The 25,613-nt window shown below is 38.3% G+C and overlaps 1 protein-coding gene across 1 annotated transcript; it reads left to right on the forward strand.

Annotated features, from left to right (window-relative positions):
• The first annotated feature begins 1,434 nt into the window (after positions 1-1,434).
• On the forward strand, positions 1,435-25,613 carry snap25a (synaptosome associated protein 25a). The gene is made up of 8 exons (XM_056764560.1): positions 1,435-1,599; positions 12,548-12,692; positions 14,322-14,363; positions 16,983-17,031; positions 19,308-19,425; positions 22,779-22,898; positions 23,855-23,999; positions 24,158-25,613. The coding sequence occupies exons 2-8, from the start codon at positions 12,621-12,623 to the stop codon at positions 24,224-24,226; spliced, it is 615 nt and encodes a 204-aa protein (XP_056620538.1). The 5' UTR covers positions 1,435-1,599; positions 12,548-12,620; the 3' UTR covers positions 24,227-25,613.

Here is a 25,613-nt window from a genome sequence, read left to right on the forward strand (position 1 = left end):
ACTGGTTGAATCCATCGCAGAATCGTGCTCCCCTCCCTCGCAACAACACCTCCTTCCTCATCTGTTCCCCTCTCCTTCTCTCACTTTTCTTCTTCCTCTCTCTGCCCTGTTCTCCCGCCATCTCCCTTTCTCATTCTGATCTACACCCACCCGCTTCAGCCCAAACTACTTCTGTCTCTTTATCTCGGTCAGCGCCCTCCCCTCGTCCAGCTTCCTCTACGCTCCCTCTTCTTTTCTCTGGTTTAATTAAGGGGGAAATTAGTCTCTGAGTGACGTGTCAGAGGGCAAGGTCTAGTCACAAAGAGAGTTGATAATGCAGCTGCTAATTCCCTCTAAGCCCGCTTCCTCTGTTCTAGAGCTGCGAAACACCAGCAAGTAAAATGCTACAGGCAAAAAAATACTTCAAAGGCTTCAAAGATTGTGTGGGATTTTTAAAATAAAAAAGCCAATTTAGGTTGAGGAATAAGAGAAAAATCATGGTATACATCAACTTTAGATAGGTTAGGTCGAGTTAGGTCACATAGCTGTTTACTACAAACGTGATAGTATGTGTTCAGTTATTCTGAGTATGTATACAGTAATGCATGATGTATGTATGTAGGCCTACATTAGTTGACAGTTATGTTATTTTTTTATTGATTAAATCACTGCATAATTAATTGTATTTTTACAATTCCATCACCAATTTAGTCTCCAAACTGAAATAATGGATGCAGATTGCAAAATACACATATTAAACAAAATATGTTTAACAACTTATTTTTTTATATGGGGATAAAATGTGCACTACAAATCTAAATTAATCTCAGGGTCTCAAGGGAAATGCTGTCATGTTGAGTAATTGTGGTATAAACATTAGTATCCAGTAAATGTTGAGAAATTACAATTAGCAATTTGCAAACCAGCAAACTTTTCTTAAGAAGACCAACTTAAACATTTGCAAGTCACTCTTTCATTTTTGGATGTCATGGTCTTGGCACTGTGTCCTGTGGTGTTGCTGTGAGCTTCAGAGGTTTTTTTTAATGTGGAGCCTATGTCACATGACTCCCTGACATAACTCATTTTATTAAAATATTTAGGCTATTTATTCGATAAATAATGCATTTTATAGATTTTTCTGATAAATCAAGTTAAACTCAAAAATGAAGTACCTCACAGTAAGTAGCATTACTCAATTCAATCTTCTTATCATCACCACTGTTGGGATCTTAAGCAATCTAATTGTAAACAAGTGTTTTCATTTTTCCACTAATGGACATCATTTTAAAATAAGAATTCATACCGTGACCAGATTGTCCCAGTTTACCTTTTGTTCACAACATGCTGTTTCCAAACAATGTTTCACTGCATGTGCTAAATTTTATTTGGGCCGCACCTCCTCGACAGAAATCTATTAAACGTCACTGACGTCAAAGCGGACGCCATGTTTGTCGAGGGCAGAGCTGCTCTCCATTGAACAAGAACCGGAGAGGCGTCAAACACGCGCATTGCCTTGCAGCAGCTCAGTTCCTACAGAAGGTGGTTGATGGTGGTTCGCTGGTGAAAATCACAGACATAACCGCTTCCTTACTGACGGTCGTCTAACTACTACGGGATCAGGTAAGCTTTGTTTTAACACGATGATTATAAAAAAGATTCTAAGGTTGATTTGTCTTTGTATTGTTTCACAAAACGTGGTTTGACTTAAAGTCGGAGCGTAGGCACAGAGCGCGAGCAACAGTGAAGTTTATTTATTGCATTGCAAATCAAAATGTATCAGAAATTAGTAATGTTATATTCTTTGAATCCAGTCAGATTTTGATACAATATGTAGACAATGTCAAGTTTGGTGTGTTAGAGACGATCTTGTATTGCTAATACGCATTTGAATCATGTGTTGGATGCGGCACGATGTGGGCGGTTTCTGCGTTTCAGCACCCTGGACAGCGACTGTGTTTGCTCCATTGCGTTTTCTGTCCTGAATTCCCATCCCGACCCGAAGGGCTAAACCATCATTTTATGCCTGGCACATTTTTAGCGTATAGCCATCCTTTTAAACTATGTTTGATTTTTAACAGATAATCGGGATGATTTTAAGAGACTCTGTTGATCCAGCATCAGATCATTAATCACTGAAATGACACTGACAACTAAGGTTGTTTCATTGTGCTGCCCCAATGCCATTAAAACCATATCGCGTCCACATACCTTGCTTGATTCCGTAAACGCATGGTAACACAGGATGTATTACAGATTTTTCATTCATCGAAAGTAAAACCGAAGCGATCGATTATGGGGGAGGTCGATCATGCGACAAGAGTTGTCGAGCATTTGTATGTGTTGCAGCGAACGCGACGGGCTGTGAGTCACATAGATCAAGCTTATTGAACGAAACGCAACATATTCACTGCGTGCGAACGTTTATTTTGACTTCATACTCTTAAACCCGTCGTGTGTATTTGATGAGCCAGCTGTAATTATCAGTGCGTGTCTTCCTGTTGGCAGACGATGGGCGGGGGCAGAGGCTGAGATGAGCGGGGGCGGATGCTGGAGAAACCCTCGCTCGCATATGATGCAGGTCCAGCGGTCCTCATAAACCCCGAGCCTTCTTCCCCACCTTAACCATAACCTTACGCGTTAAGCACATTTCTGCACTTTATGGCCGTGGTAAAATCCCTTCATTAAATGGATTTCCGGAACAAGACGAAATATTATCTAATCGTGCAGTTAAATATAGTGCAGGTGACTTGGGAATGTCAGGGTACTGCAGAAGAATCTTTTTTTCTGTCACGTGCCATCCTCTCGCATCTGCGTATACCTATTTTAAAGCTTCGTATCACAAATGGAAATTGTAGGATGCGCGCGCAATGTTTCGGCCATATGTATGGAAGTATAGCAAGTACGCATTGGGTTATTGACGCACATATGAACAGCCGCAATGACAGCTTTAATAAAATCAGTATTCAGCTACTGAACGCTGTTTCGTTGTTTGACTTGCGGCTGTTGTGTGAGACAGATTGGCACGCTTTTGGCACGACTTTTGATTCTGATGGCTTAATGCGGCTTATTGTGGCTTGACTGCAGAACACAGGGCGGCTGGGATTTTCCCATAATAAGTGGTGACTCACGATATCATCTCAAACGTCGATTCTTCTTGATTAATCGATAGACGTAACCATATAATTAACATCCATTATTACAAGGTTTTGTGAAACGTTGTTAATGTATTTATGTTCAACAGTCAGATCTAGTGATTTATCTGGTTTGTTTGGTTATGTCAGTGGCTTTGGAAAATGATAAATGGCTATTTATGAAACAGTAATTCAGTTATTGTTAAGTTTTGTTTATTATATTAAGGTTTATTACATTAGGTTTTTAACAAATTCCAGATTTTACAAATGGATTTCAGTCAGGAATAATTCACCTAACTCCCTCAAACGAGTAAATAAGTTATTGGGAAACTGATTCAATGAGACTACTTTTGATCAAACCTAGGCCTATGTACAGCATGTGTTTTATTGAGTATTATTGTGTTTTTATAAATTGAAATTTTTGTGTTGTGTGTTTTAAAATGTGATCATCGTCTTTCTGTGAAGCACTCTCAGCCTTGGGTGTTTTTAAATTGTGCTATATAAATAAAACATTTTTGTATTGTATATGCTTTATTACGGATATCGTCTTAATAAATCACACACATCATGATTGATAATAAATAGATTTAAATAATGAATTTTGTTGAATGAAATAACAATAAAATAGCTTAGAGAGCATTTACCTGAGACATGTTGCTTGCAATTGTTACTGTATATGAATATAAATAGCACATATCACCCTAGTCCTTTATTTCATGTTCTCAGTTACATTTCCCCTATTAACCCAAAATAGCTGTAGACATCGCGGGCAGAAGCAAAACGAAAATTGATCAGCAATTCCCCGGATAAAGAAGAGCAGCTACTCTGGTGAGGGCCCTAAATCAGGACGTAAAACTGTAGCATGCATCAACAACATCGGCCGCGTGCAAAATGGCTACCAGATATATCTGCGACAGACCTTCACAGTCCTACACCAAGAGATTGAAAATCTAGACAAATGCGTCACAAGACCTTAAAACATCTTTGGGTGAAAGCGCAAATGCATAGCAGGAGGAACGGGAGGATAATGCGAAGGAAACAGTCAGATAAGAAACATCAGAGGAGGGCAGATGAGATGAGAAAAGACAAGATACACTGAAGAATTGGATTGTGTGATGCATAATGACTGCAGAATACCAAACATCTCACCCTGCCCACACATTTGGGCTTCCCCTCCACCATCTGGAATTATCGAATGTGCCGGAGGTTTGAAGTTTTATCATCATTTACTCAACCTCATGTGATTGCGACTTTCTTTCGTTCTTTAGATATTTTAATGAACGTTCGTATCCTATATAAAACTCGACTCCACTGACTTCATTTATATGGACACAAAACCACTGAGACATTTCTAAAGATGAAGTGTCGTATACAGATAAGAGAACTAATAAAAAAACAATTTGGGTGAAATATCTCTAATAATGTATATTATCTTTTGATGTCTGGTTTATAAATGCTTGCAGTATAGTCATAAGCGTTACTTTGGATACCTAACTGTACCCAAAAAAGAAATGTGATTTATGACAATGTGAAGATATGCATGAAAATGACACTGCCCGCTGTCATGAGTGCTGTCATGGGTCACACACATGTTTGAAGTACACCTGCTATAGATTAAAACACTACGTCTAATCCCTTCCTCAATAAGTGAGTTAGCTGGCTAAGCAGCAACATCAAAGTGAAGGTACGTTGTCTGGAGGCATTTTAACATTTGTACCCAGTCAGATTTTATTTTATAGACGTGCGTACCTACCCATTCTGTTATTGCGAGCAATTTGGACAAACCTCACGGCATCTGTTCATTGCTGCAGTTTGAAGCTATTTTAGACCCAAGGTTCTTTCACAGGTCCGAGATTTCATTTATGAAAGTTTTCCATGGTGAGGTGCATATACGGCATGAATAGATGAGGTCATCAGATGATTCATCCTTACTCAGATTACAGTACATGTAAAGATGTAATGTCCGTTTCCATTAAAGTGGACTCATATTTCAGTATTAAGTAGCAAGCTATAGTAAATGCTACACAGACACTGCAGTTCTACAAGAGCCTTTGCAACATGTTTGCATATTTCTTTCTGAGTATTGTTGACTGTTGACCGATGTTTGAGATTGCTGATGTCAAACGGTGGTTTGAAAACAATGCACACATTTGCTTGGTAATTCAATAGGACGGTGAAAGATGAATGAACTGTAGTTGAAGTATCAGAGCTCACATTTTTTTCTTTGCCTGTCAGTAATTGAAAATTGCATTCATGCAGATCATCCATTCACGATCAGGTATTGAGTTAAATTTTGGTAAAATAATATCAGTGTAGCTGAATTTTCTTTTACCAAAATCTACTTTTAAGAAATCAATAGTAAGTCAATAAATCTATTAATCATGTGTTTATTTAAAGCTTTTCTGGATTCTGAGCTTGCTAATTGCTTTTTAATGTCTGTTTTTTATTGTGCCTCAATTTTTTTTATCAATTGGTATTATCATTGCGTTTTTTCTTTTTGACATACTTGTTATCTCTCTCCACCCCCCTTCTGCCTGATGAACAAAACAAATGTCATCTTTCACAAACACGTCGGTGAGACCATCGGTGTAGTTTTGGTGCGAATGGGATTTTGTTGATGACACTCAATTTGCATGCAATGCAATCTGACTTTGCTGCAGTGTCTGGTGCTAAAATGGACTATTATGTAAATGTAATGTTAAGATGCCAATCAAAAGAAGACTGGCAAACCAATAACATAATAGTGACACAATATCATAGTGGCTGTTAAAGACAACCATCCGAGCATGTTTGATCGGCTGTCTTTTTAAGGGGCGAGGACGTGTCTGTTGAAAATAAAAACTGATGGCTGCACCCACCCTCAATTCTCTGCCGTTTTTGTTATCATCTCACCCCTATGAAGCTGCAATAAAAAAACATGAAGGTTACACTCAATAATTCAAACAGACAGCACAACCAACCCCTCCAAATACTTCCCATAAACCCTTCTTCCTCAAATAGAGGCTGAATCCTGGCAAGCCTCTCAACCTCTCTCAATTATCCTTGGATCCAGATGTGCAGGCAGGTGGAATGGGCTGTTGGGCAGGAACACAGCGTCTTTAATGGCCATGCTGTTAATAAATCCATCCCGGGGCTTCCCCATGAGAAAGACACTGGCTGCAAGGTTTACGGGCAGTGAGGAGGAAGGGCTCTCTGCACCAGAACCACCTTCTGTTATGGGCAGATCTGAACACAAATGGGTCCTGTCAGATCAATTGCTTTGGCTGTTGGATCCTCACTAATTCTTAAGACCCTTCAGTTTAATGTAAAGGGGATATACAATAGAAGAGGTTCAAAGGTTGATGTGTTCATTCTAGGTTATGGCGCAGCAACATGAGCGCATAGGATGGGTGCTTTAAAATCCAAATGGATCTTGGAAGGCTGTCAAATACTTAGGTGTGTATGGCATTTTATAGGAATATTATCTGGGAAAAAATCTCCGAAAGGAACACAATAGACTGCTTGTTCTAATCGTATTGTTGTGTGACACCGCGCCGCATCCAGTGTGAACAAAATTTGAAATTGTAATAGGTTCTAATGCGTTCTATTGTCTTTTATCGTGTCGTATCGCGTCATTTCCGGTGTACACACGTTGTTATACATTCATTATTGAGTTAGTAATTCTAGTTAGTTATAGTAGTTTATAGTTATTGTTGTCACCTAAAAAACATTTCATGTCATGTTTATCTTTTATGTCTGCTAAAACATTTTTTATGGCCTTCACTATTGATAAGAATAAAATATTATTGATAAAATAATTTTAGAGAATGCATAATCCAGTATGTACCATCCAATTTGGCTCAACGGTACCATCTCAAATACCAAAACACCTAAACATAAAATACTTATTTCATAGGCACTATATTTATTTTAGAAAAATCACCATATTGTAGTTATCATAAACAAAAAAGCCCACTATTTTGTAAAAAACACAGACCTGGCAACACTAGTTTTCACATTCAGTTTGTACATTACATTTTCTGTATATGGAGTGCGGATGGCAAGAGGTGTTTAAATGAGATGTGTAGTAGAGTAGGCGGGGCGAGACCGTGGTTCGAGTCCGGTGAGTAATTGTGAATGAGCGCCAGCTGTGCGCACACCGGGCTCGAATCACGTAGGAGATTGGGAGCATATAAAAGGAACGAGCGACCGGACCGTCGAAGAGAGAGGACCGGGCCCGAACTCCTTCCTTCCCTTTTATGGAGATTTGTTTACATTGGTGCCGAAACCCGGGAAGGAAGGAGTCGGGAACCGGAAGACATTTTAAACATTTAATAAAGTAATATAACAGCCGGCGGCCCCTCACGGGCGACCGCCGGCGAACAAAACATAAACATAAATACAAATACAACCATGACACAAGTTCGGGCCCAGCCCTCTCTCTTCGACGGTCCGGTCGCTCGTTCCTTTTATATGCTCCCAATCTCCTACGTGATTCGAGCCCGGTATGGGCACAGCTGGTGCTCATTCACAATTACTCACCGGACTTGAACCACGGTCTCGCCCCGCCTACTCCACTACAAGATGTTAAAAGAGCTCTGGAATCCTTCCATGAAATCCTCCACTCGGGAGGAGGAGAGCTGATGTTATTCATCACGGCTTGTGAGAGGAGGGGGTGGCGTTGCTCGCGCCTGTCCTCATCTGGCTGTAGTGCCTTTTGAATAATAAGCCATTGCTGTAGTTTACAGGTGGCCAGCTACGTCCATTACTCAACAGCTTTCAATCACAGGCAAGGTATGGCTGGAGACAAATGGAAGGACTAATGATCTGAGAGACCTCAGATACCTTAAATAATGCATCACCTGCTGCAGTTCATATTATATATCTTTCCAACTAAACATAAAAGTGTTGATGTGTGTATTACATTGTTGTTTGACTAACTTGCTGGTTATGTTTGTAAGAGTTTTTATCTAAAAGCTTTACATGTATGAACTTAGTAATTAACTGGATTTATATGAATGAGAATTAGGAAGGGTAGGAAGAGATTTGGGTTTGCTATTTTGAATCAAACTAGATATGGTTCAATTAGAGTCAACAGTTTTTGTAAAAGAATAAATTAATTATGGTGAACGACAGCATTACAGTATAGTTCACAGATTTTTTTTTTAATTACCAAAAAGTTTTTTTGACTAAAAAAGCATTTGGCTACACATCTGGGATGCTATAAGGGCGTATTTTTAAAAGTATTTTTGACTATTTTTTGCATATGGTTGCTGTGGTATTAACAGTGGGTTTGACATACAGACATATGGCTAAAATCCAGATTTTGCACAATTGTCTCCTTATTTGTAAAACTTCTTGGGGTAAGATGCCTCTTGGGGCTCTGTTTTTAACAAATGTCAAGCTCAATAAATCGCCTTACGAGAGTCAATCTGTTTCAACACACACAACGCCGTAGAGGGGAAATACCGTAACCCGATTTCAGAGGTAATCTCATAAAATACGTCTGTTGCCCCTGACACGGAGATTTAGGGGTCAGGCATGATAAGTTCATTCAGAGGATATATTATACGGTGAAGTTTGCGCTTAGCGAAGCATGAGAGAGAGAGAATAACAGAAAGATCAGCATTTATTAATATAGCCTTTAAGCGTTTGTTTACGTTTGAAAGAAGAACGGTTTTATGTGGTAATTGTGCAGCGCTACAGTGGAGAAAGAGGCTGCGTGTTCTGAGCAAACAAAATGGCAGCCTGAAACTGAGGATGAGCACACACACATACCGACACAGTCTCACAGGAATTTGTGACATTCTCACAAACTATAATTTATTAATTTGTGTTTACAGACACAAGTTTCCCCCCTTTTTCTCGTCAGTCAGCACAACTTTTTTTGTGTCACCCAGCACGACTTTCAATCTCATGTATTTTACTATGTGATATCTTTCTTATGTAGAAATATGAGGGATGCATGACAAATTATTTGTCATATCAATAAGAAAATTTAGGCCGATATATTATAGCTGATAAATTTAGCTCAGCTGCACGCTTTAGCTAAACTTTAGCTGCACGCTGCTCACAGTTAAAACCCAGTAAAGTACTGTCTTTCTGTTGTAATTATTCACTTTTGTATTATCTCACAATTTTGTTGTATAGTAGGTAAAGTATGTAGATATTTATGAATGTGTAAATTATAGGAACAAAAGCATATTGTTTGAAGCCGATTGCTGTCTGAATGCTCTCTGTCTTAAGACTTGTTAGAATTGTGGCATTTAGGAAAACCTTTCTGAGTTGCTCTAGAAGAAAATCTTTAATTTTTTATTACACAAACATTATACCAGAAAAGTTTAAAAGTTAAAAAACCTTTTACTAGTGTCAAGTAGGCTTGATACATGATTTCTGGAGAAAAAATGTTATATTAATATTTAGGTACTGTATATCGGCCAATATATCCGTAATCGACTTCCAATTTTCAAGAATTATCGGCCAAAATGTACATATCGTTGCATTCCTAATAAATATATATCATGAATCTGATGGTAATTCATACCTATTTCACAAGGTGGCTCATTCGTGTGAATTCCTATTTCCTATGATCTCATTCTTAGGTTTTGTTACAGTATGATGTGACTTTTTCTCTGTTACGTTAGGTTTAGAGCCTGGGTTATAGAAGCCATTTTTCGTTGTTGTACTACCTCAAAATTAGCCTTTACGACTGTGATTTAAGGGTTAGGGGTGAAGTTAGGTGTTGGTTAGCCACATCCTAAAATATTTACGACTTCTTTGGATATCCAGTTCTAAAAATATAAATGTAAATACACACTCAGTGTGTGTATTGAAAGTCATGCTGAGTGACACGAAAAGAAAGTTGTGCTGAGTGACATTAAAAAAAGTCATGCTCACTGACACGAAAAAATTGGGATGTTCGTGTCTATGAATGAATGATTCCAAATTTCATGTCTTTTCCACGAACTGCTGTGAGACTTGGTTGCACTTACGCACACAGAACAATTCTAAACAATCATGCATTAAAATTTTTGAGCTACTTATTCTCTTTGTAATAAAATCTTCACATACGGTTTCCATTAGGCTTACATCAACCAGACTAATAGTACGAGTTAGGATGTTAAATGCTTCCTTATTTCTAATTTGCCCTGGATAAATGTTTCTGTTAAATGCATAAATCTATAGTTCAATAAGCAACGTCACTCCTCATGTACGTTACTTTAAGAGACATCACCACTCAACTTGTTTAAATGTTTAAGCACCCCCATCTTGTTGCCTTTCAGTTTGAATATCTAAGAGATACATGTTTCAATATTTCAAAATCTATGTTTCTAAAAGATGCATAGGGTTTATCATATCCTCATTTTTTTATATATTTTGATAGATGTGAGTGCCCCAGAATTTGGTTGAAGTAGCTCATTCAGGTTTAACGAGCCTAGAACGCAATGACTGCCAATGGGGCCATTTATACACATCACACCAAATGGGATTACGTTTGCACAGTTTAAATACGAGAACATAAAAGATGTGCAGAGAGAAGAAAATGAAAAGGTTTTCTTTGAGCAGTCGGGAACAGTGTGGAAGTAACCAAAGTAAATTAACAATAAGCAATCCAGAGGTTCTACTGACCTATTTTAAGACTACTATGTTTTGCTTTTCAATCCGAAACTAGATTACGGTTTGGTCTGTTATCTGTTCTAAGATTGTCCTCAACCAAACATGAGGCTTTATTTGTTCAAGAATTATTCTAAAGATAACATCCTGTGATGTTCACCGACCTGACATTTTAGCGGTACGCATTAGAATGAGCTCATTCAATAGAGGTGGAGTGAGGACACATGAAAGCTTTCTATATTTGTGTGATTCATTGGCACTGGCTAGGGCAACGTGGCATATGGCACCATGCTGTAAATTCGTCCCAAAACATGCCGTCCTCTATTACCCAAAGAGAGCTTGCCTCAGTACTGACCGGGTGATGGGTCAATCTTGATTGGTGCTCCCTGATCTTTTACACAAGCAGTTGACATTCATTTCAGCGGTGAAGATGGAATCGTAATGTTGCGGAGTCTTTGGAGCGTTGTAATGTAAAAGGTCAAAGAGACAAGTAAAATGTAAGTGCTTTAAAAAATGATGCAGTTAATGGGAGAAGTATACAGTTTCTCTTTAATAACATCTTTAATACCTGCTTGGGGTTCATTGGGTTTTGTTCAGTGATGGCATTGTGGGTGGTAGAGTTGGAGACATTTATATAAGACATCGTCTAGACATGACAGTTTTGCTGATGCGTGTTGTACTTTTGTCCTTGAATGAGAATGGCATCACGGAGACCAATGGTTGTATTTTTTTATCTCTTAGCCACGCCCATTATGATGTTTCAATGTTCTACAGTCACATTCACCATACATTAAACCTTTGCTGATTGGCTGTGTGTCACTTTGCGAAAGAACTTCTACTCTCACTGCGGACAGACAAATTGCTCATCTCTGGAAAGATGTCACATCACCTGGTTAGGACACAGTGTAAGGAGATATTTTGCACTTCAACACACTCCTCCAGTCCCCCGTGGATATATTGCTGGCTGTCAAACCGATCCTTTTAGGAACATATCTGTCAACCTCACAGTTTTCATGACAGGAAAGGGAATCATTCCTCCCGGTACACACAGAACCTCAGGGAAGAATTTAATCAGCTAAACACAGCAGCCACCACCTCACAATGTGTGTGCGTGAGGAGACAATGGGTTCCATGAGAACAGTGAATTTTCTGCTGTCCTTTTCCAAGACATTTAATTAGCCTGTGTAAATGAAATGACTTTATTAGCTGTATAATTGTATCTGAAGTGCCCAATGTCAGGTCTGTGAATGGTGCTCTGGAGGTTATGGATCAGGAGAATATTGGTTCTAGATGGGTGTTTTATCTACATAATTGCTTCAGTTTGCATCGGTCATCAGATCTTTATGATATGAGCAATTATTTTTCACGAAATACTTTCAGAATACCAATAACCCCAACATTGCATTGACGTAACCATTGACGTCGTACTGAGGCTAGAAAATATCTTTGGTGATAACAATTTACTTTTGGAATGGTATGACGTGACACTTATGGCACAAAAATCTCAACCTTCACCATTTTAAAGACAGCATGAAATCAAAATGTAAAAATCATATTTTATACAGAATATTGTTGGGTTTTTCTAAAACCTCCACGAATTTCTGCAAACTCTTATTCCAAACGATCCAATCAGTTCTCAATGTGGGAAATCAAGTCCCAGCCTACATTTTCGCTTGTTTCACTCGGATATATGTCACAATACGGGAAAGAATATGATTGTTACTTGGGTTTAATGCCAACTTTATATACATTTGAACATCAATTTAAGGTCAACATTTTAAAAAGAAACTTTGAAAAATCTTTAACATGTTTTTATATTCTTCCCTTATGTCTTTATCTTCCAGCTTCCCCCAGACTTCCAGTAGGACCCATTTTTTCCCAGTTGGAGACCACCTCCACCTAACACACTGAGCAGCTATGGCAGATGATTCGGATATGCGCAATGAGCTGTCGGACATGCAGCAACGTGCAGACCAGCTGGCCGATGAGGTGTGGACATAGATGTCTTCTCTTTGCACTACATTGACACAAACGCAGCCTTCCTCCATCATCAATCACTACTGACTACAGACAAACGTTGTAAATCAATATACAGTAAACTCACAAAAGAAACTAAGTGCAGCTCTGTGCAGAACTGTTTTTAATTCATTTTTGTTCAACAAACAAAGTGTCAATGATGCAGCAAGACACATCGTAAAGTAAATAAATCCCATTTACCTTTTTAAGTTTTGTTAAGCATTAATTGATTGGATGAAAAGACAAGCTCACACCAACATAAACATAAATGAGATTCATACAGATAAGCCAAAATTAGCCTCCTCGTAAAATAGTTACGTTTTTGCTGTGAGATTGTGTTGCCACTCCAGTATGTCGCGTTAGCCAAGATTCATTGAAGAGACTCAAGTTTAGGGGTATCTTTTATCTTGTTATACCATACATGCAAAAGTGCATGAATTTGATGTTTTATGGATTAAAAGACTCTCTAAATCCTCTACATTTTGATGAGTATCCCAACAAATGCTGGTGAATGCTGTATATGATGTCAGTCTTTTCAACAGCGTAGCTATTTAGTTACAAGTGACATTTGTTTGGCTTCTTACCAGGTTATTGACATTCTTCAATTTGTATGATAATTTCATTTATATGTATAATTTTATCCTCTGCTTTCTTACTTAGGCCTGGATGAATCATTACATTACATACATTATAACTGACTTTAGTTGTAGAATTTAGCCCACTGGTTTTTCACAGATATGCGTGTGAGTTGGGACTGTGAGAGGTCCAGGTCTGTGTGTGAATTTGAGAGAATATGTGTGTCATTTGGTGGGAGGTTTTACCTGCACTCAGCCTTATATAACTCTGCAGCATTTGCTGTGTGTGTGTATGAGAGCTGGGGGTTGCACTTGTGTGTGTATGCAGCCTGATGGAGATCCTCACTGCCGCCCCACGTTATGATCCTCACAGCTGAGCAGAATTTAAAACGCAAACAGCACTCCTCGCTGCAAAAAATATCCCCGGGCCTGTGATCCACGAAGGTCTGAATTAATAATATTCAGACACTCAGCCCATGACTTTTGTGTGAAAAATGGTAGACATTTATTCACAGAAATTCCCAATGATGTGCACGTTTTCAAAAGTTTAGTTAGAAGAAAAAAGAGCTTTCGCATCTGTGATGTTTTTGAAGGGGATTGATTTTGGCTCTTTAGCTCAGTGGGAGTCAGAAGGACGGGGAGCTCAGTGCTGGAGGAGATTGAATGGAGAGAGTTATGACTGGACTGACATGGTCTTCAGGCTCCCCGGGATGCAAAATACGCAATCTGTCTCAGATCAGTGACCAATGAACAGAAAGATATTATAGCACAGACTGCTAATGCATTAGAAAATATATATCTCATATGACTTGATTTAAAATGTTGATGCACAATATTGTTGTAAAATCAATTATTTGTTTAGTCATCACTACAAAAAAAAAAACTGTTGAAAGAATGACCACATAAGTGTAAACACAATTTATTTATTATTTAGTGTTACAGTGTGTCTATTAAAATCCTCTCACTGTCTTTTATCTGTCAGTTCTTGATCAATGTCATTTTCAACTTGTTTCTTCTCTCCCCACAGTCACTGGAGAGCACTCGCCGTATGCTGCAGCTTGTTGAAGAGGTAAGAGAACATGAAACATTAAATGTAGCTATCAGAAGTGCTTATATGGGACTTAGTATGACAAAAAACAAAAACGTGACCCATGGACAACCACAAAACCAATTATCGGGAATATTTGTAGCAAGAGCCAACAAGACCTGCATGGGTCAAACTATCTATTTTTCTTCAATTTCAAAAATCTGTAATATTGAGTAAAGATTATGTTCCATGAAGATATTTGTAAATGAATATATCAAATATGGATGCAGCATAAAAAATGTCCAGGAACACGCCAACAAACATTGCTCGCTGCTGCCTGCTCTTTGGAATTACCCACTCAAGTCTGGTATCAATAAGCTTAGAATTTCATCTTTCGGTTCATCTACTCTCCACAACAGTGGTTAACCAACAGAGGGTTTTAAAACAAACCTGTTTCTTGTAAGCGCCCTGCTGCAGTGCCTCTGGTGGACAACTTATAAACCAATTTTTTCACCCTCAGCTTACAGATTTTTAAATAGTTGTATCTCGGTCAAATATCATGTCCAAATTCAGCTTTTCAGAGGATGTATTTCAATAAAATAATTAACCCTTATGACTGGTTCTGTGGTATAGGGTCACAAAAAAACTGTATTTTAATCATGTTTAGATTGTGTGTGATATGATATGATGTATAACTCGACATCAACCGCATTCATAAAATATGGCAATGATTCTTCAGGTAGGGGCTCTTTTAGCTTGATATCTTAATAAATAAATCTTAAACAAGAAACTGGTCATGGCCAATAGCTTGATTGGGTATAATGTGGATTTCGTAATGATCTTATGAATAATGGATTCAAAGGGTTATTGCATCAAACTTTTTAATTATTATATTTTTAATATATTATGGTGGGAATATATAAACATTTTGGTAGAAGACCTTTTTATTTGCAACAAATGATCAAAAACCAATTGAAAATGCTCGAACAAAACTTGGAATAAAATTTCTTATAACCTATCTTGTAAAAGTGAGATTGAGGTTTTTATTAAAACATCATTCAGGAGGACAGAAATGTTTCCGTATTGGAAGAATCGCTCAAAAAGAAATTAAAATAATTGAATAAACAGAGAAACTTGAGAAGTAAAGTCAGTAGAGATTGATTATGAAAACATTCCAATGGTCTCATCTTTTACATTGAGCACAAGCTGGGATGGGTCAAGAGTTTAAGAGAGAGAGAGTTTTAGAGAGAAAGAGAGAGAGAGAGAGAGAGAGAGAGAGGGGGAATAAACATGTATATCTTAGGTGAGATGTGATGAAGTCTCCACATCATGTTCCAAAGTCGAAATGTGATCATCACAGGCCATCTCTAGAAGGACCACCTCCTTTTGTCTGTTACTGGCATATGATGAGTCACCTCTGAGTTGACTAATTTTCATCAGAAGCTAAAAAAAGAAACTAAGCTTGTGTTCAGTTCTTCAGTCTATACTGGTTCGTATTTACCTTTACACATTTAGCACAGCCTTTTATCCAAAGCCACTAAGAGCGCACTTAAGGAATACATTTTTTATAAGTATGTGTTCCCCTGTAAATAGAACCCCTGACGCACCCTCGACCTTTTAATGTCTTTAGTTATAATCAAGGTCTGCAGGCATTTCTGCACATATTGGTGATCAGCAGTATTCCTGCGTTAGGTCAAAAGAGAGGTAAATCACATGCATTATTTATACCTGCAGAACTATTGAGTTTGTACCAGACTGGAAATTTTGTGCTTTATGGGACAGACAAATGATTCCCCAATGATCCATTTAGGGTACTTTGTGGTCCCGTCTGGAAGGTGGGGGCAGCCGTTTCATATCCTGCTGACTTATGCACTGCCGATGATCCAGAATATCAATATTCTGTTTGCCCTCCAAGTGCTGAAACTGCTGTCACAGCTGCGTGTTATTACAAAAATCAGCAACATAAATCTTCCAGCCTGAGCGTTATTCACGTAAAGTCACATTTTGGAAGATTTGGAGCCCCAGAGACCAAACAGTGATGATCCCAAAGCACATTTACATACTAAAGACATTCAATGAGTAAAGCAGACCTCTGCTGTCAAAACTGCTGAATTGCCTTTACTCCAATCCCCAATAACTTTCAGTGAGGTCAGGGCCAAAAAGGACTGTCATACACATATTATATTGATTAAATAATTATTTACAAATCCATAACTTTCTTCCAAACAAAGTGGGATTGTTTTTGCCCCATGCAAATCTTGACATCTAACATACTGTAGGCTAGTGTCTTTAGAAGCCAACATCTGTCTTACTTCAAAACTCAAGTCTCAAGACTCAAGACTCAAAATGGATTCTATCTCACATTAGCACAGAGAGTACGTATCGATCTGGGCTTTATGTTCTAAGGTCATTAGCATCTCCTTATTTGGTCGAAGGAAAAAGAGAAGAACATTAAGCAGTGTTAATGCTGTAGATGGCATCAGTACAGGTTTAAAAAGAACAAAGACTCACAAAAACAACACAAGGGAGTGCCTCCCTGTGCAGTGGATTAGTTCTTGAAGGAGCCTGGCATTTGTCATATTGATCTTACCTCACTGTCTCTTCCATGTATTTCACCTTCACTTCTGGCTCTTCATCATCTTCGTGGCTCGTGATGGGTAGAGTAAAGATGCTGGTATCAGGACTTTGGTTATGCTGGATGAACAGGGAGGTAAGTGTGGACGAATTGTCAATGATGAATAAAACAGTTCTTTAAATACATGTTTTAGATTGTAAGATGATAAAATGAAGTGTCTTCTGTATTAGATTTGACCGACTTTGCTGTCAGACTTTTCAAAATACAACCATTTACTCATTACAAATGGATCTTTTAGTTCACTAAGAGCTGATTTAATGCATACAAGCAATGACAGTCATTTCTGTGAAATGCAATTACGTTTTGATTGCTTTCTCTGAAGAAAATCTTTCACCTATTTTTCTAACACTTTTCCTCTTTAATTTCATCTGCTTTCGATCAGACTGTTTTCCCAAAGAAACAGGACCAGCCACTACTACTCTTCATTTAAAGTCTGCTTTTAGAACATAGATTTAATATACTGTATAGCCATCGCCAGTTATTAAACCAGAGATTTGATGTAAATAAAAAAAACAACGATCGATTTAGCTGGTAATGACAAATGTCACTCTATTCCATAAACTGCACTAATACTCTTTTGTATAATCCCTGGCTCAAAACTAATAAAAGCAAAAAAGTTAAAGGTCTATTGAAGAGTCTATAAGGCTGCAACTGGCTTGCTCTCACATTAAAAACACAAGTTAGCTTGTTTAGTTTATCGTGATTTGGAAAATTAAACAATTGACCTGGCTGTTATCGTCAGCCTCTCACAAGCCCTCTGATTGGCTCCTGGGCATGAGATCCCGCCTTTTGGCAGCCAGCAATTAATCTTATCATAAGGGGAATGAGATTTCTCCTCCATCCCCTCAAACTGCTGCCTAAAGCCTATTTAAACGAAACAATGGTGACACTAAGCTGGGTTTGAATCTTGTAGCATTATCAAGGATCGAGTTCAAAAGTTCTTGCTTGAAAATATTGAATTTTGACTCAAGGAAATAACCTTCCTCCCACAAAATCTAAGCATCTTTGAACGCCAGGGATTAAACAAACCCAACAAACGTTTTAGTCCCTCTTCAACCATTCCCAGTTTGCCTTTCTCTTCCCTGTGACTGATACCTTCACTAAACCTCATAACAATATCAAACACTCCCTGTCTGCACGACACACCGACAGACCGCATCTGCACATGACATCCGCCACCTCAGTCATATCATCCCCTAACCGCACGAAGACAAACAAACCAAAAGCTACACCCTCTTCCTTTGTACAGAGGAGAAAAAGAGTCTGTCTGGTCCCAACAAATGACTCAGCAAAGCCTTGAGGGAGATCAGGGCGGTCTTTTATTCAGCCCTAAGGTCTAATTAAAGAGACAGAACTCTGAACCGCCGCCTTCCCGCGGAGACCCTTACAGGGAGACCCAGCGTCTGTCTGCTTTTGGCCGTTGGGAGCAAATTGAGAGCAAACTGGTAGCGCCTTTGGCTCAGCGTCCAGTGTGACTTCATCCGTTTGATGAAGTTTTCAAAGCGTTTAATGTTAAAGAGCTAGTTCACTCCGAAATAAACGTTGTGTCATTATTTACTCACACTTACGGCATTCTGTAAGACTTTTATGTCCCCATGGCGCACAAATGGAGACATTTAAATGTAATATAATGAAGAACCAAACCTTTTCATGAACTCTCATGACTGATACAGTATTTTTGTGTTTCTTGATAGTTCAAATCTCCATTCATTTGTGTAACTGGATGAAAACATAACCAAAACAACCCTTCTTAATATCTCCATTTGTGTTTCATAGAAGAAAGAAGGCCGTACATGTTTGGATTGTGACACGGGTAAAACAATGACACAAAAGTGGACTATTACACCAATACAACTTTACGGACTGTAAACACTAATATTTTTCCTTGTTTGCATCTGTAGGTACATTCTAACGCATGCATCCTATCTAGGTGCATACAGATATATTTCATCCAGTTCAGCAGTTCACATTTGTCATATATTGTTGAAAAAGGGCCAACTAAATTCATTCCACTGCTGTCATCCCTTTGTCCTGACCAGAACAACTCGATCGTGTTGAAGATGGCATGAACCATATCAACCAAGACATGAAGGAGGCTGAGAAAAATTTAAAAGATTTAGGGAAATGCTGTGGCCTTTTCATATGTCCATGTAACAAGTAGGTACTGACCATGTGGCAGAAGGGTCGTACGTATGTGGTGGCGTCCGTTTTTTTTCCCTCCTTTCGTTTTGGTTTCCTTTCGTCACAGTGCCTGTCTGAAGTTTTTGTCTTCTCTTCTTTGTCCTCTTTCCTCCTTCCTTTATTTTCCTGCTCTCGTTCTATGGGGGATAAATTACTTGTTGTTTAATCAGAGCAACTGGAGCGCATCGAGGAGGGAATGGACCAAATCAATAAGGACATGAAGGATGCAGAAAAGAATTTGAACGATCTAGGAAAATTCTGTGGTCTTTGTTCCTGTCCATGTAACAAGTAGGTGCTGCCTGCCTGCCTGCCTGCCTAAAGTAAATCATATAGAGAGGCCTCATAGCAGCCTGTAGCCCCAATGAGAAGCGCCCGGAGTGGCTACTGGAGGCGATTTAGAGCTTAAAGTGTTTCGAATGTGGACAAAGTAAAACTTAATCTGAAAAATAGAAACATTCATGAAACAGTTATAAACAAAACATACTTGAGCAGTTCCCAAACCTGTTCTATATATACACAAATGTTCATCAAAGATGCAACGCAAAAAAAAGAAATCTAAAACTTAAAGATTTGTAACTAATAACGGAGCACTTTCATATATTTCTATTTTTTTAGATGGCTTTTGTCACATTCAAAATACATTCAGCCCTAACTTGGTTCCGTAGGTGGCTCTCCAATACCCATGTTCCTGAGCACAGCTTGCTTCCCTGTCAGGAAGGACAGTGAGCATGAGGCGGCATGGCCACACATGTTCACAGAAGTACAGCAAGTACTTTGGGTCTTTTGTTGATAGACAGTTTATCTAAATGTATGAAGGCATGCTGCACAACCCAGGGTTTGGCCTGCAGCCTTTCCACAGCCTAACACTCTCTTCCTCAAAACCGCATGCTAACATTAGCAGACTTACTTTCCGGGGTCAAGGTCCTTAAAAACGGGTATCACTAAAACTAAAACTGCATGGATGTGCCAAAGTTGAGCTATGTGCAGACAATGACACAATAGTAATTTAGGAAAAATATATAAATAAAGAACATTTTTTAAACATTTATTTTTGTTAGTAAGATCTTCTGCTTAAATTAATGCGAATAACATTTATATGTTCATATAGAATCATTCAAGCCCATCACTATTATTTATGGATAAGTTAACCGGTACAACACCTGTTCCAACATAATAAGCACACGTAATCTGCGACACATGTTGTTTTTGCAACTTTGAAAGCACATCCATCAATACCTGTATGACTGCAACAGCATGTCCCTGAATGCCAAATGCATGCTCATGCATCTTTTGCTGATGATATTGACACGATAATGTAACACGGTAACAATGCCGATGACTCCAAAACATCACTTTGATGATATGAAAGTTTCAAACTTTTGCATTAATAGTTTAGAGGAGAACAGTGCAAAGAGTCCTTTGTATAGCCGCAGTACAGTGAAGAGAGTCCAGTGCTTTTGCTGGTGAGTGGTTACCCAAGGGGAGCAGATGGGATCTAGGTCAGGCAGACAAAAAGATAGAAGAGATATTCAGTTCTTTTATAACAGCCAGTCATAATGTCCCGGGCTGTTGCAGTGGCACAAATAAAACATTAAGTGGAATTTTGGATTAGTTTTCCCTTAACAATCTTTACTGCGTTTCGAAAAAAATAAACAGGCATGTTTATAAAAAAAGAAACATTGGCTTTATTTAGGTTGAATCTATGGTTCTTGATTTGCTAGTTGTAAGTTTGCTGCTGGTTTTAGGCAGAGAGCCATTTGTATTGTAGAGAGCATCTGATTGGACAAAATTCAGTTCAGCGCAAGATGAGTCATCTGTATTTTTGGTCTGTTTTCCTGGAAAAGGTACATTTTGAATGTAAATATACTAAATGCGAATTTTGTCAAATTTTTGGAGTAGACTAGCAAATAAATGACTTCAAACCTTAATCAGGCGTGATGAAATGAAATTCAATGTTCTGACTATCAGTATTTTAGCCAGTGTTTGAGTATTAACTGTTCTTTCGTATTAGATAAAGCTCAACATGCTGTTCGGAGTGAGAAAGGAGGGGAGACAGCCGAGGGGAATTGAAGCCTTACTTCATCTCTATAAATAATAATGCAGTGGGAGGCTTGGCCATCTCTGTTTAGATAAATCAAGAAATATTAGAATAAAATCCATAACAGCAGCAGAACACATACAGGCACGGCTATGCAAAGATCCAATCCAGATTCAAGTTTAGTCAAGTTTACTCTAGTTTTGAAAAACATAATTGTCTCTTAGTAATTATACAATTGTGAAATTATTTTCAATCTTTAAATGGCAATAAAATGCCCATTTTGATTTCATGAGGTCTTTCCATATACATAATTAATATTACTGCAATTATTTATAAATATTCACATAGGAGACACATTGCATATAATTGCAATTACATTCTGGTCAATTTTAAATGTAGAAATGCCATAAATATTCTCGATAAATTCATATAGAGAGCATTGAAGGATATGTTACTGAAAGGGTTACACCAGAAAAACTTAGTTTAGTTATATATTACTCTTTAAGTTCTAATGATGCGATATGTAAGGGATAATGTACAGGCAGCCGGTTGTTATCCCTGAAATAAGCCCCGACAGTGTGATCAGGACCCGACACGACACACTGAAGGGGCTCCTTTTGCGATAACAGCCAGCTGTTTGTACATTATCCTGCTTACTACACGGCTATTTGACACATAAGAAAAAATGTGAATTTAAAATGTTTTATTAGCTAATTTTTACCGTTTCGTGAGGAAAAGCTGTTTACTTTCGTTTTTAAGGTAAGAAACAACGTTACGAACAGGCAATTCGGTTTAGTCATTTATAAATATAATGTCATATATATTATTAAAAGACATATTTATTCTTAATTTGTCAAAAAAAAACGGTCAAAATTATTTGCTGCACCTGGGTTACCGTGTGTTATTCGTTATGAGAGGTTGTTATCTGGGAATAACAAACCTGCAAATGTTGCGATGGGGCAATCACAATCAAGCATTCCAACGAGTGTAATAAGATATCTTTAACAACTCAATATTATTAATAGTTAAGGAGGGTTAAAAAAACTTAAAACGTAAGAGTAAAAATTGCTAGCGTCAGAGGCTACCAACAAAAGAGCGAGAATAATTGTTCTCTTCCCTCCAGCGTCTTTTCTTTTGAACTTATTTACACCTGTCTGACTGATGTGGCAGTCCTGTTATTCTGTGTTGTTTGTCGCCAAGACCTGTGATCTTTGTTATCTGTCATGGGGTGGGGGGGGGGGGGGGGGGGTTGTGGGGGTTAGGGAGCAGCTCATGAACCATGGGAAGGGAGGCTAAGCCATCCAACAGAGTGCACTGCAGACAGTTCACTCTGTTTGGAAATGGCTGTCCACCTGTGTTTACTGTACATCCCCCATTTTCATCTCTTTTAGACAGGTATGTGTCTCAGCATAAAGTACATACATGTTATATGTCCGCAAGATATAGCATTACAAAATAAACCTGTAGGATAATAAGCCCATCCCTGTTATGCTTGCCTGGTAATCCATTCTGAGTGTGTTTTCATGTTTATCTGTAGACACACTGCTGCTATTATTGACGTGTCCGATTACCAAGTGCTCATACTTCCCATAATTCTGTGCAGAATGAAGAGCGGAGCAAGCAAGGCATGGGGAAACAACCAGGATGGAGTAGTGGCGAGCCAGCCCGCCCGTGTGGTGGATGAGCGTGAACAGATGGCCATCAGTGGAGGCTTCATCCGCAGGTGAGCGGCCCAGAATTTCAGGATCCTGCGCTAGAGCAGGACAAGCAAAACAGGTTTTGTTTCGCAGCCAAAAGGTTAAATAAATCTGCTTGCACTCTAAAAAAATTGTGCTATATAGCACTACAAGTGACTCTTGGCTCGTAATCATAGAGAAACCACTTTTAGTGCTATATAGCACCATATCTTGATGCTTAAATGGTTCTTCAGAGGTACAAGAGCTTAACAGGTTCTTTATATGAAAGCAGTGCTTTAAAGCACATTGGTCATCCCAAAGAACCGCTGAAGAACATCTGAAGAATCACAGAAGCATCAAGATATGGTGCAATATAGCTATATATGTATATTATAATATTGTGTTTGTTTATGGAATATGTAAATGGATAATGTACAGTTAGCTCATTGCCATTGCAAAAAACTTAAGTTACCCAGAAAGTGAGAAGACTTTGAATTCATCTTTAATATTGCCCATTGTTAGTTTATGTTAGCTAATGCATTTACAAATACAGCTTAAGGGAAGATTTACAAACGCCTCTTTTAGTGTAAAGACACTTTTTTTTTTGCTTTGAAAATTTGAGCTGAAAAGGCGTGCGACCGATCTTATTGTATATGCATTTGTAATTTCCTCAGACGCAAACATTTATGTGTGGGGACAGTATTTAAATGAATTTTGCAACACAATTTATTTATTTGCTGCTTTATTTAATGCCCAAAAAGCATGTCTTAAACCCTGCACTAATATGTATTACTCTTGGTCAATTGCGTTGGTCATTACAAGGATAATATATATACGTATTTCAATGTGCGCCTTGTAAATCCAGAGAAATTTCTGCTCCCATCTACCCATTTTTGAAATCGCTCTCTATTTTGCCCTGTTTTGTAGATCTAGGCCTGAGGAAATATCGCTTTGTTTACAATTCAATGGGGTGGCTACAATCCACTATGCTTGTGGGTTTCAGGGTAACAGAAGACGCCCGGGAAAATGAGATGGATGAGAACTTAGAGCAGGTGGGAGGCATCATCGGTAACCTGCGCCACATGGCCCTCGATATGGGCAACGAGATTGACACCCAGAACCGCCAGATCGACAGGATCATGGAGAAGGTATGGATGGGTTGTTGTTGGACTGTACAATCCTGAAGATAATAAGTACAGTTTTCGAAATCAGCTCAACACATGAACTGAAAAAATGAATAATATTATATTGGTTAATAAATAAAAAGTTAATAAAGATGTTAACAAATCTCCTTTGATCCCACCAGGCTGATTCCAACAAGACCAGGATTGACGAAGCTAACCAGAGGGCCACAAAGATGCTCGGCAGTGGCTAAGCCTCTGGTCTGCTTGCTTTTACCAACCGTGCAGTTTGTCAAAAAAAGGCATTGCGCTTATCATGGTATTTACCTTCTAGGTTTGCACACATGCACATATCACCCGGCCCCCATTGTAAATGTCGTTCTATGTGTCGTCTGTCAGCTTTTTCAATGATTGTCCTCGTAAATGATTTCTTAAACTCCGTAACATTCTTTCCAAAGGTTGTATATAGTGCTGACTCGATGGCTCTCGCTCACTTGTGAAGTTTTTATTGTCTTTATGACCTATATACATATATGTATACGCTTATATATGTATACATATGTGTGTATATATCACATTTTTGCTGGAGGAAATATATTATAGGAATGCTATACAAGCTGTCTTTTTTTCAGTATCTCAGTATCGTCTTTGTAAAACTGTGTCAAACCACTCGGCTACTGTCATGCTCCTTATTTTGATGTTGTCATGACAAATGAAGAATGGGAAAAAAGATTTTGCAAATGATACCAATTCTTGCACCTACAATCAACGTCTTTGGTTCATATCCCTCATCACAACCATAATCAGTTACTGTTTAGACAATGTGAAACTAGATTCTGTAGCTGTAGTAACATTGCATTCCAAGTGTTGTGAAGTGTGCGTTATGCATGACAAATGGTAGATCTTAGCGTCTTATAAATAAAACTTGTTTTAAAAAAGATTACAAAAAAATGAAAATCATGACAGTAGCAAAATTGACAAAAGCATGCTCAGTATTAGGACACAGTGGAACGTTCCATATTACTGCAAGTTTGCAATAGTGCCACCATTTCAGTCGATATATATTCACAGGCTGTGACCTTTTGTTGTAAAATAATGCAAAGTGACTTAAAGAGGTAATGTAACGAGAACGAAACGCGGCGGTGTGGAGGTTCTGCAAAAATGACTTGTTTTCTAGTAAAATGAATATGCAGCCGGGTGTAGAAATGTCCTGAAGGGCGGGGACTGGTTGTTTACTGTATCATAGGTTTTGGATGCTCTGAAAAAAATAAATAATAATTTGCAATGTAAAGCAAAGACGCTTATTTCTGAGAGACCTTACTTTTATAAGACTGTATCCTGTTAGTTTACTTTCCCCGTGTGGTTTGTTATTGGTAAAAAATGATAATAATCCATGACAAAAAAATTCAAAAGGGTTTTTGTTGCTTCTGTACCTAGAGCTATGCACACCAAATCGCTATGATGTTGAATAGTTATTATAAGAAGTCAAATAAATACCTTACCTGAATGACACATAGGTTAAACTGTGAAATTGATGTCCCCAAAGCATGTAATATTAAATCTCCCTCTGTATCCTGTCAGTCTGTGAAGTGGTTGACATTTTGTAGCTAGCTGAATTGATTAAAAGTAATAAACCCCTAA

The sequence above is a fragment of the Triplophysa dalaica genome, chromosome 13, assembly GCF_015846415.1.
Source record: "Triplophysa dalaica isolate WHDGS20190420 chromosome 13, ASM1584641v1, whole genome shotgun sequence".
In the NCBI taxonomy this organism is placed as follows: domain Eukaryota; kingdom Metazoa; phylum Chordata; class Actinopteri; order Cypriniformes; family Nemacheilidae; genus Triplophysa; species Triplophysa dalaica.